Consider the following 13,243-nt stretch of genomic DNA (forward strand, 5'->3'; position numbering starts at 1 on the left):
GAATAACACAGTTTATTCAAGTACAACAAATAAGTGGAACATAAGCACATGAACTGGAAACATAAGGAAAGAAAAATAGGTTATTCTACTCTATCTAATTTTATTTCATTTCTCATGTCCATTTGAGTTTACTGTCCATTTAAAAGCGGCGACGTTAAGAAGTGCCTTTACGGAAGCAGGGGAGTCTTTAACCGGTGTTAAAAGAGTTAACACCGGTATGCTAACATTTGTCGGTGTGAGCTAATTTTAAATTTTTGTAACACCCAGCATTGAACATACATCACATTTCTACCTTACGTTTCCAAAAAAAAAAAAAAAACGTCACCTTTGTACAAAACTTATTCAAATCAAACGTTACCTCGACAGCGCTCCACCCCTCCGGCCCGTAATGGTCTCGTCCGTGTCTCCCAAGCATCAAACGCACATGTTGGGTGTGTTGTGCAGAGGATTGCGCTGATATTACGACAAATATTGAAGCTCTGAGGGCTGTCACGCCGCGGTTTCCTCTCCACAGACCACACACACAAGGGAATAAGTGTCACAGTCACTGAGAAATACTTTAAAAATTCACAGTCATCGCAGGAAACACTTGCAGGTGTGCGGGCGAGGAGGCTGACACGCGTCTCAGCGTGGCTGCGGGCTGCTACTGTCGGGACTCCACCGGACTGAAGGTACGTCCACCGACAACACATGCTGTCATTGTGTGTGTGCTAAACCAGCCGGGAGTCTGTTTAATCAAACCGACCCTCATTCCAGCCTGTAGTTGTGTGTCAAAGCGGTTGTTGGAGTCGGGTTCGCCGGTTAGCAGCGCTCCGTTAGCTCTCAAATCAGCTGTCAGCAGCTCCATGTGAGACTCCAGCTGTTCAACCGGATAACGGCTCGGTGGGAAAATATAAAATGAACCGGATGTGGGGGAAAGAAAGGAGACGGTTCAGGGCTTTAATGGTCAGTTCTGACCCGGGTGAGGTGGGGACTCGACATGGAGACAGCAGAGCGGAGGACGCTGAGTTAGCCGCCGGGTGCTGAACAGTGCCACGTAGCTAGCCGGTGAAGTTCTGCACAATCACTGCAGGAGGCTGCGTCTCACTCATGGATGATGATGATGGTGATGATGATAATAATGGGGGGACACTCTCAGCAGACAGTGCAGGAAGAAGCAGACTTTATCTTAAATAAATGCACCTTTACAACCATGTAAAAATAGTTAAATAGATCTTCATTAAATGATCTACACAGGTGGCACTTCATTATGGCCTCATTAACCTTCTAGAGGGGCCCTGGGGCAAAAGGACCCCTGTTGACCCCTGGTAGTTTCATTAGTTACCCAGGCACCCAGAAACCAATCTGTACCCCAGGGCTGAAATGATTAATTGATTAGACAATTGATAATGATAATTGATTAATCATCTTCCTCTCGTAGTAAACTCTAAATTTGGGGAGTTCAACTGTTGGTCAGGCAGTTAATTTGAGCCCCTGGAAATAATAATGTCCATTTTTCAATATTATTTTGCCACTTTTATAAACTAAAACAATCAATTTATCAAAGAAAATAATTGTCAGATGGACTGATTATGAGAGTAATTGTTGGTCGCAGCCTTACGGCACTGCTTTGATGGATTAATACGACCTCAGCTGAGGTTTTCTCTGTGTTAATTACTTTGTCTCGCAGACAAAAATGAAGCAGTGTGATAAAACACAAGTTTACAACAAATGAGATCAATATAAACTTAAACAATAAAGGTCCTCAACAAGACAAGGATACAAGATGGAGGATTAAGGAGCCGTCAGTGGTACAAATGTTCAGCAAATTTGAAGTTAATCAAATTGAACTCCAGAGCACCAACGCCGTGTGTGTGTGTGTGTGTGTGTGTGTGTGTGTGTGTGTGTGTGTGTGTGTGTGTGTGTGTGTGTACACAAACAATTAGACTTTTTGCCTGTTTTGAAAAGCTTCAACTATTATTATGATCGACTAATTTGCCAGTTATTTTCTTGATTAACTCATTAATGATTTGGTTTATAAAAAAAAAAAAAAAATGTCTTTGTGAAAATACATTTTATAAAAATCTGAAATTATTCAGTTCAAAACGAGAAGCAGGAACTGGAGAATATTGAACCTTTTTTGCTTCTAAACGACTGAAACTGATTGTGATTATCAAAACAGCTGCAGATACGTTTTCTGCCGATCAAACAATGGATTAATCGACTGATCATTGCAGCTCTAGTTTTCTTTAAAAAATGCCTTTTTTGTTCAGTGACCAGGTCAAAGGTCAACGGTTACATCGACTTGCACATTTTACAAAAACAAAAACAAGTGTCACAATCTAGTTGCCTGGTGAAATATTTCTCAGCTGATGTATAAACCCTTCATTTCCCTTTATTTCAAACCTGTCCTCCATATTTTCCCATCAGGCTTTGAGGCTCACCGAGCGACGCCATGAGCTCCAGGGTGTGTAAGAACTGCGGCGGCTCGGACATCGATGTGGACCAGGCGCGCGGCGATGCCGTCTGCATGGGCTGCGGCTCCGTGCTGGAGGACAACATCATCGTGTCCGAGGTGGAGTTCGTGGAGACGGGAGGCGGAGGGTCATCGGCCGTCGGACAGTTTGTCTGTTCACAAGGTGAGGATGACGAGCTGAGCCGCCGGGTCACATGACACGTTGATGAGGTCAGGTGACTCGACCTCGACATGTGAGATCATTGATTCAAATTTAAACCTTTAGGATTTTGTTCTAACATCAGTGTAGATCAGTCGTGTGTGAACTCTCCTCCACTGTTGTCCACTAGGACTCAAAGACAAACTGAGTAGACTTTGGTGGCTAAAGGTCAAAGGTCAAGGCCACTGTGACCTCACACAATGTGGTTTTGGCCTTGTAAATACAATATCTCCGTAACGCCTTGAGGGAATTTCTTCAAATTTGGTGAAAACGTTCACCTGGACTCAAGGATGAATTTATTAGATTTTGGGGGCTAAAGGTCAAAGGTCAAGATCACGGTGACCTCACAAAACATGATATTTGGCCTTGTGAATGCTATATATCAAGAACTCCTCAAGGGAATCCCCTCAAATGTGGCACAAACGTTCACTCGGACTCAAAGATGAACTGATTCGATTTTGGTGATCAAAAGTCAAAGGTCAAGGTCATGGTGACCTCAGGAAACTCTTTTTAGCCATTACTCAAGACTTCATACAGCAAGTATGACAAAATTTCACACATAAACTGGATAAACAGGAATGAAACCTGAAACTAGTCTGAGTGGTGGAGGCATTCGACCGCAAGGCGGTGATTTGTAGTTTCTATTTCTTCTGAACTTTAATTATTTCCTCTAACCTGGGTGTAAAGTTAGATGTGATAACCATCCAGAGAAGAACAGGCCACAGGTGTAAGATCAGTGTTTGTTGTGGTTTGATTAGTTTACGATCACCAACAGAAACCAAGTTGCAGACAAAAACCAGTTGGCTGCCAGTGTGATGTTTGCTGGTCTTGTTGCTTGTGTAGGGATGCATTGGGAGAGGTGGCTCTGGTCTTTGTGCTGAACTGTTTCTGGGTGTTTTCATATTAAAACTGACAAAAATTGTTGATGTGGACTCTGGACCAGCACTGATGCACAAGGATTCTTCACAGATTTTGGCCGTTATCAAAAATGTATTTCTATTTGGATTGTATGACAGTTGAGTGAGAAGTGACCAGTGATGGTTGAAGGAACGTTGACGTAGAGTTGATAGTTGAAACCTAAATTCACATTATATGTTCTGTGTGGTCGTCGTAAGAAATTTCCTTTTTTAAAGGTTTCAGATTCAGGAGTTTTTTTTTTATTACCTCATACATGCTCTCAGAATCAGCAAGAATAAATCTCAACAAATCATGACACATTTTAAAAGGTGTCCTCATGCTGTGCTTCAGAACGTGAATGATCTCGTGTGTTTGGTGTTCAGGCACAGTGTGGCTCTTATGTAATGGTTTTCTGTGAGTTACTGTGTGCGTTGGTCCACATCTGCTTATCTGTGTGTGTGTGTGTGTGTGTGCGAGTGTGTGTGTAAGTGAGTGTAACGTTGACCATGAGTTTATCTGTGACCTTCAGCCTGCAGGACCTTCTGCTCCTGCTGAGTCTGCACAAGACGACCCGTGTTAGGTTTTATCGTCTGTGGTGTAGTAGCTCTGACTGTCCACTAGATGGTGCTGCTGCACTGCACTGCACTGCCCCCTCATTTACATGGTCAGGGTATTTTGTTGTTTGTTTAGAGTAAATATAAGATAAAGCTGAAGATTCTGGAAATAATAATATTAATAACGACTTTATTTATATAGAAATGTTACAAAGTGCTCTACAAGGAAAAAATAAAACCAGATAAAAGAAAAATCCAAATTACCTGATCATAATAAAAAGTTTAGAACAGCATAAATAAAAACATCTCAAATATGTAAAAACAATAATAAGGGATAAAACAATATAAATAAAAAATCCTTTCAGAGAGAAAAAAGTAAATACTAAGAGGGTTGACTACATTTCTTTTCCTGCTGCTGCAGGTTTACATGTATTGTCTCTGTTGTAGTTTCTTTGCTGTTAAACTTCATGTTGAGTTAATCTGCATTTAGGACGTATGAAGACACTATTCAAATTATTCTGTACGTTGTAATACCAAATATTACAAGGAAAAATAAAACACTCACTACTTAGTAAGAAATATTGGCATGTTTCTATTTTCATGACTAATTAACTTCATATTTAATTTGTCGTTGAGTGTAAAAATGGGATGTTTTTGAGAAAACATCCAAACATCCAAAGCCTCGTTTGTGACAAAGGAAAAACCTTTGTGATCTGGACTGGCAGTACAGTCTTCACCTGATCGATCATGTCACAGGCGTTATTGACAGCAGATGAAGTCAGCTGCTCTGATCAGCACAGTTTAATTCATTTTCATGAATTTCTTTTATCATTGGTTGCAGCATTCAGACTTTTTGAGACTTCCACAAACGTGGATGAGCAGCTGCTCTGGAGGCTTTTGTACATAAGGTCGGAATCTGTGATGCACAAAATGATTGAACAGAAAAAAGTGGCACATCGTCGAAGCAATCAGTGGCTGTTTTCAGCTGCAGACCTCAAAGTATGAATAATGTTTAACAGCAGCTCACTTACATATACAAGACAATCAAATACAACGCAGGTGCACAGCAAAGCAGGAGGAGAGTTAACTCTCAGATCACCACAGGACGCAGGTAAAGGGACAGAAAACAGACCCGGGATCAGCAACTCTGAGGTAGAAACTAAAGAAAGAAACGACCCAGGAGAGGAATGTACTCGATTAGTTGATTGAAAGACAATGAATCTGCAACTATTGATAATCAATGAATCATTTCATTTTTTTTTTAAAGCAAAAAATAATTTGCTTGCTCTTTTGGAAATGGAACTTGATGATTTACTTTTTTATCATGTGTGATGGTCGGTTAAATATCTTTCAGTTGTATTTGTTGTTAGTTGGTTTTAAAGAAGTAAATTTAATTTTTTATTTTGTGGTGGCATTTAAACATAATTTAAAAGATTTTTTTTTTTACATTTTAAAGACTAAACAGTTGATTTATAAAGAAAGTAATCAAATCTATAATGTCAATAAAAGTTAGTTACAGCCCTATATTTGTTTTCTGTTTAATTCAGACTGTTTTATTTTGTATTGCTAAAGAGTTGCAGGTTTATTTTCTGTCTAATCCCCTTTTTTAACATGAACGTCTCTCTTCTGTGTCCTCAGATGGAGCCAAACATCCCTCCTTTGGAGACTCGCACCTCACAGGAATGGGCAGGGAGTCCCGAGCCCAGACTCTGCAGAGAGGTGAGCGACCAGCAGAGGGCGCCACACACCGTCATTACAGTCTGTGAGAGCGTCCGCTGCACATCGACACCGCTGTTTGTTCCTTTTGTTCGTCTGTTTCAAGCTGCGAGATCTTGACGGAGGTTTTCTGTTTTTAGAAGTCAGGAAATGAGTTTAGTCACTTTCTTGTTCTGATAAGTCAGAAGTTTTTGTTCTGATTGGTTGAGGATCAACAGACATTATTAAACATGCTGAAGAAGAAAAAGTGAAGTTTGACAGTGAACATTCATCACAGAGGAGGAGGAGATGATGATGAAGACAGAGGGAGTTTTTAATCTTTCAGACAGTGATCAGATTTAGGAAAACATCATCTCCAGCACTTGTTCCCCTTTTTAGTTTTTGTGCATCGACACGTTTGATTTAATCTTTGCGTGTTAAACTTCTCCTGTGGAAGCTGCTGTGTAGCAACACGTCGGCGTCTTCAAACCTCATCTGACGCCTCGGCTGAGTGATTAAAGGCTCTTCAGCATTTTCAGAGATTTAACTCCGATCTTTTTATCCTGTTTGTTCAAACGGCTCCTCTCATATCTGCATCTTAAAGTCACAGCTGCGTGAACTTCTTTTTCTTTACTGCTTTGGAGATAATGACCTCTTCTGATAACCAGAATTGTAAAAACAGATAATCTAAGGTGAAGTTTGAGGCCAACGGCTAATTTAAAAGTTTTCTCACTGATGAATAATCTTGTATTTGCAGCTTGACTAAAATAGATAAACTGTGGTGTAAAATTAAAAATTCAGTCTTGACCTTGGAGACAGCTGCGTGCGCCCTCTGTTCCCCTTATGTGTCAATCGTCTCATCTCACACTTGGAAAGAATGAAGCTAAAACGTTGAACTATTCCATTAGAGCGCCCCAGATGAGTGCGTCTACGTTTGATCCCTTCAGATAGATCCTTTATTAACCCGGAGGGAAAACCAGACGCGTCTCTCATCTGGATAATGACGGTTCGACACTGAGGATACACAGTTTAGAGAAAACCAACCAACCCATTCATTTAACGAGCGAAAGATGAGAAAAGCAGCAATTCATTTCAGGAGTTGAAAGCACTAAATCTTTGGCAGTGTTGCTTAAAAATGACTGAAATGATTAATTGATTATCAAAACAGCTGCTGAATCGACTAATTGATTAATGTACTAATCATCGCAGCTCCAGTGGGATGAGAGATGCTCCTCTCTCTTTAGGCTTGTTTTGCATCTGTAATGAGCCGCTGTCAGCTGATAACATCGGCCCTGTTGATATATCTGTCAGGCTCTACAGTGAATTCTTCCCCGTTCTGCTGGGCCCCCCCCCCCTGCAGGGACCCTGAGGGCCCCCCCCCTGCAGGGACCCTGAGGGCCCCCCCCAGGTGTCCCCGGACCTGATGCTCACAATTTTTATCTGAACAATTCTGCTGTAAAAACACGTCGACGACTTGTACAAGACGACAAACCACTGGGCCGAGGGTTGACAGGCTGTCGGGCGGAGAGCCAGAGCTCGCGTACGATGGCGGGCAGCTGGTTACCGCGGCGATGGCCAGCCGTCTGCTCAGCTGACGGTGTTTCAGCAGCGGAGCCGCAGAGTCACAGAGCTGTCAGACTGCAGCAGACGCTGAGTAATGAAGTGTGTGTGTGTGTGTGTGTGTGTGTGTGTGTGTGTGTGTGTGTGTGTGTGTGTGTGTGTGTGGGAGAAGGGATTAGTTTTGTCAGTGTGTGTGAGAGAGAAGATATGAGGAAGAGGATTGGGGAGTACTTCTGTTATATTCTGTGTGTGTGTTTCACTGTGCGCATGAGGAAAAAAGTTTTCTGCGTGTGTGGAGGCTTTGCTGTGTGTGTGTGTGTGTGTGTGTGTGTGTGTGTGTGTGTTTGGGGTTATATCAGTGTCACACACAGCTTAAAGCAGTAGTTTGAGCTTTGTGGAGAAATGTGCTTATTAGCTGTCTTGCTGAGGATGAGATTAGAAGATCAATACCTCTCTCATGTCTGTACGCTAGAATGAGGCTGGAGCCAGGAGATGGTTAGCTTAGCTTAGCTTAGCTTAGCTTAGCATAGAGACTGTAAACTGAGAGAGACGGCCAGCCTGGCTCTGTTCAGTGGTAACAAAACCCACCTCCCCGCTCCTCTGAAGCTCACTAATGGACCTTTCTCACAGCCGACACCTCGGCATGTCGGAGCATTAGTAATGGCTTCATTCCTTCGAGGTGAGTTAGTTTCAGGGTCCAGCTTCAGAGTCCGTATGTGTGGACGCCCTGAATCTCTCTGTGGCCTCTTCATCCGCAGCCGGCGTGTTTCACACAGACATATGCAGCTCGTTATGCTAATAAGGAATGTTTATGAACCAGCTCCAAACGATTAAACTGTAATTGCGTGTAACGTTTGAGCCTGATTAGCCGTGCATCTGAAAATGAGTTGAATTCTTGTAGACGTTGAGGCCGAGGCTCTTCAGCAGCACGACCTGCCTCTGCACATCAGCGGCAGAGGGAGGAGGACAGAGGAGAGGAAGGAGGACGCCTCGGAGCTTTTAGCCTCCAAGTAAAATGCTTGAGCCACTAACTAATGTAAGGGTTTGTAAAGTTTGTGTAATGGCTTCTGTAGCCTTTACATCCTTGTCAGTAAGGAGACAGTGTGGTTTTAATCAGTATACATACTAGAAGAACTTTTAAAGGTGATTACAGACAAGTTTACAGTAGATTAGTGTATTCTTTATTGTAGGGAAGGTTATTATTATCAGTTATCAGCCTCAATAAACTGATAATCATCCGTCATGTTATCGGTTGAGGGCCTTGAGGGAATTTTCTTCAAATTTGGCACAAACTTTCACTCGGACTCGAGGATGAACTGGTTAGAATTTGGTTGTCAAAGGTCAAAGGTTAAACTTCACTGTGACATCACAATGTTCTGCAAAAAGACTTTTCTGGCCGTTATTCAGCGCTGTATCTCAGGAAGTTGAGATTGTGATGATGTTTCCTGAAACTTCTGCTTCACCTCTGGACAAAGGAAGACTTGCTGTTTCCACCTGTTTTCAGTCTTTATGATAAACTCATCCAACTGTCTGTGGCTTCATATTTACTGTACAGCGGATTTGATCTTAAAGATTTCCCAAAATGTCAGACAGATCCTGTCAGTCTGTGCATTTTTGTGTGTTAGCTGGTGTGGCGTTGGGAATAGCTTTGTCATACTGTGTGTGTGTGTGTGTGTGTGTGTGTGTTTGGTCTGCAGGGAGACTTATGGCCGTCTGTGGCTCAGTGAGTCTGCAGGCGTCTCTGAGAGAGGGGGAACAGCTCATCTTCTTCTTCTTCTTCTTCTTCTTCTTCTTTCTGTCTTCCACAAACTTTCCCCCGGCGGCCGTCTGCGCCTCCTCCGTCTCACCAGCGACTGATTCATGTCTGGGAGCACAAACCCCGCCTCCTCCTTGTGTTTGTGTGTACGAGTTGGGCAATAATGTATCACCGGCCCCTTGTGTATCGGTCCACAGCACGCTGCAGTGTAGGCGTGATGACTAGAATTTAAATGTAGCTTTAAAAGCTGTTGCAGGGAAGATTTATGTGTGAAAACACACTCAGTCTGAACAATGTGAATCACAAAGTGCAGCTGCAGTGAAAAACTGAGTTCCCTTAAATCTAGATGTAAAGCTGGAAGACGTATGAATACGTCAATACTGGGATTCTACTTTGATATTAATTAACAATCAATCAAATGAGTCTAATGCTTCAGACAAACGGAGAACTAGCACCACATCTGCAGCTCTGCGGAGCTTTTCAGCCTCATTTAGCTCCTTGTTTTGGTTCAGTGGTACATTTACTGTCCCGCCAGATGTTTTATTAGGAGTTGGTGGAGACCAAACAAGATGATGATGTTTGCACATTGTTTCGCCGCAGCTTATCCTCTAAAATGAATGTTTAAATGAATGTCTATGACTCTTTATGCTAAGCTAGCTGCTCTAGCTTCACACATAATGCACAGAGATGATAGTGGTGCTGATATTCTTATCTCTCTCTGTAAGACAATAAAGACGAGACTCTTTATGTCAACATCTGGCCTCTCATGAGTCTGTGGTTGTGGGTGTGTTGTGTTGACTCTGCTCTGACTGAACAGTTGTTTTCTGACGTTTCTGAAACCACCAGTGATTTGTTCCCACATGTTCTTCTTCTTTATGTTCCAGTAACTCGTTAAAGACAGTTTGCAGAAAAGTGGGAAGCGACAATCAGCTTTTCCTCCATTTCCTGTCAAGTTATAAAGGTTTAAAGCTCCAGATTTTACACGTCTCCTGTGTTTTATTTGAAGTGTTGAACCATAAGAAGATTTATTTGTGGTTTTAAGAACCAAAACCCATCTCAGTGTAGTTTAACATCTCCTCTCTCAGGCTTCTCTCTTGAAGCTCTAGCAACAACAGGTTGGTGAGCCAATCAGAAGAGACGAGGCTCTGAGCCTCTCTTCTGATTGGCTGACTGTTTTCTGAGTGATCCAATAAAAATATAGCAGATTTCAGGTAAAAACACTCAGAGAAACCAAATCCTGCAAGGTTGTATGGTTGGTCCAGTTGGGAGGGGCTTGGAGCGTGGCTGAGAGAGGAGCCTGCTTCGTTGTGACATCACAAAGTTCCAGAAGTCCTGACGGCTTGTTTTAAGGCTCAGTTTCTGAATACAGGCTGTGTGCATTTCTCTGTGGACTGAGGCTTTGATACTTTCACAGTATTAATATAGAAGCTAGACCTGATCTATAATCAAACAACACATGGACAGAGACCTTTTTAGACTACATGGGACCTTTTAAAGCTCCTTCACGTGGTTGAGTGTGGTACTAAACGACTCTGTGCCTCTGTTTCTGCTACGACTGGATCTCGTCTGGCTGTCACTCGCTGAACCTTCCCCTGTGGTACGAAGCCGGGTCTCATTCACAATGAATAGCAGGCGTCGCTGTCCCAGCTCCTTGAGTCCGTATGTGTGAAAGCTTCTGCTCCAGGGTGTCCCAGTTTTTGTTCATGTAAATGTTATGAGGTGTTATTTATTTAGAGGCACCTATGAGAGAGTCAGTTGCTGTTTTGAGGCTTGAGCTGAAGAGTCATGTAAAGGGCAGGGAACTTTTTTTTTTTTTTTTTAAATGTTTTATTTTTTATTTTTTTAAACAGAGGAAGAAGAGTCCTAATTACAGCTGCAGCGCAGAGTCTCTGCCCTACTTATCATCTGTGACACAAACTTGGTTGGAATTAGAGGAGCAATTAACTTTGTGTTGCTCACAGTCGTTTGCTTCAGTTTAAAATTCACCAAACAAAACAGATACAGAACTTTCTCTTTTAGCTTGTGCTGTTATGTTTCTATACTTGGTCAGTTTGCATTTGATTGTTTCTCCTCTTTTTGGTTTAATTTTGTACAGACTTTATGTGTGAATGTGCCGAAGGCCAGTTGTCCTTGCAGTTAAGTGGCATTTTCAAACGTTAACTGCAGCGCTGAGAGTCAGAGCTCAAGACGCCGCGGACTTAAACCATAACGCATCTTCAGACATTTAATAATCGCACTGATGGATTTTAATCTCGTCGGCCCCAGTGGCTGTTGATCATTTCCAGTCACGGACTCAGGTTTAATCTGGATTTTATGTTGCTTAAATTCTCACTAAATCTCAGCACAGTAGACGTTTAAGACGTCCCACATGCAAATGTATATATATGTACATTTATTGAATTTCCATATCTGGAAAAAAAACATGAAAAAATTATATATAAAACCTATTAGAAATCGGAACGATTCCATAAATTAGATATGTATGTTAATGTATGTATACTCGTATTGTAGACATATGTTAATGTATATCCATCCCAAAGCCTGTCAGTATATGTTGATATTATAAACAGCAGAGGCCAAAGCTCCTAGAATGAGAAGACATGACATGTTTTAAAATGAATAAGGAAAACATATAAAATTATATATGTATGTTGTTACGTTGTTTTTAATAAACTTGCATATATAGAGTAAATTAAATGTATATTGTTAACATATATACTTGCAACATGCTATATCATATAAAAATTTCCTCCTAGATATTTTGATATATGTACATAAACAAATATTAATATGGGTATTTCGTATATGGTAATATATCCCCTTATAGGTGACATATACGGCAGCATTACTCTTGATATAGGGACATATATGTTATATATTACATTTCTTTTTGGGCCGGCCTAAATCTTACTGTTAACTCTTTTGATCTGGTTCATTAAATCTATAACATTCTAGTAGTAGCATTAGCATTAGCAGCAACAGTAGTAGTAACGTACATTTTCCTATTTGTTGACGCACACGTGACCAAAAACTGATGCGTTGACAATTTGATTCAGAAAATCTCAACTTTACTTTTTGGTTATTGGCATAATTTATTCTTTTTTACATGTGTGTGTTTGAATAGAGGTTTTTAGTAGTTTAATAGTTGGCTGATGTTCTACTGGAACGATGAAAGCCAGAAGACTGAGAAGCAGACATGGTTTAAGAGTGTGTGTGTGTGTGTGTGTGTGCGTGTGTGCGCGTGTGTGTGCGCGTGCATGCGTGTGTCATAGTTCTTGTCTCAGATATGAACCTGTGTAAAACCGAACAGCGTGACGAGACTCGATGAGCTCAGAGCCGCTCACATTCCCAGACATCACACTCAGTTCAGTAGGTCACAGACGTGTGTGTGTGTGTGTGTGTGTGTGTGTGTGTGAGTGTGAGGGTACTCAACATGTTGGGCTCATGTAATATCATGAACTCTCCACATACACACAAACAAACACACATGGTGTGGCAGTGATTATAAACTCTTTTGTCCTCAGTCTCCACCTCCTGTTATGTCTGAACTGGTTTATGATGTGTGGTGGTGCTTGTTTGTGTGTGTGTGTGTGTGTGTGTGTGTGTTCGTCTGCACCGCAGTTATGTCTTTCTCTGTGGTTAAGAAGTCAGGTTAGGCGAACTTCACGCCTTAAATTCCCGTCATGACTTGTCGTGTTAGCAACACATGTCAGACTACAGCCGTAACTGACTGTTTCTCATTAAGGGCACGATGTGGTCATGTGATCTCGCAGGAGGAGACGGAGACGGGTTTCCTGGATCAGGAATCTCAACATTAGCAGCACAGAAGACGTCAAACCAAGCGATAATCAGTTAATGGATATAGTAAGAGTATATGTGGTGAGGCAAAGTTTTCAGATGTGGTCGTGCCCAGATGTTTTGACCCTGTTAACAACATGTCTGATACTGACAAACAGGGGTGTAACCTGAAATAGTCTGAGTGGCAGAGACATACAACCACGAGGCGGTGATTCAAGGTTTTTTTTTTTTTTGCATGTGGTTCAGCGTTCATCATTAATGGTGCTGAGAAAACATCTGTCTTGGACACATAGACAAATTAAAAACCTGAACACGTGGCGTAGAGACAG

At 41.7% G+C, this 13,243-nt stretch overlaps 1 protein-coding gene across 1 annotated transcript in view; it reads left to right on the forward strand.

The window, feature by feature from the left end:
* Positions 1–650: 650 nt before the first annotated feature.
* The window catches only part of LOC111225453 (transcription factor IIIB 90 kDa subunit-like), a 117,357-nt gene continuing 104,764 nt past the window's right edge, over positions 651–13,243 (forward strand). The window contains exons 1-3 of the mRNA XM_022750339.1: positions 651–671; positions 2,410–2,618; positions 5,744–5,824. Coding sequence (XP_022606060.1) covers positions 2,435–2,618; positions 5,744–5,824 — 265 coding nt within the window. The 5' untranslated portion in view covers positions 651–671; positions 2,410–2,434. The remainder of the gene's footprint in view (positions 672–2,409; positions 2,619–5,743; positions 5,825–13,243) is intronic.

This window comes from Seriola dumerili, unplaced genomic scaffold (genome assembly GCF_002260705.1).
Source record: "Seriola dumerili isolate Sdu_G_001 unplaced genomic scaffold, Sdu_1.0 BDQW01000149.1, whole genome shotgun sequence".
Lineage (NCBI taxonomy): Eukaryota > Metazoa > Chordata > Actinopteri > Carangiformes > Carangidae > Seriola > Seriola dumerili.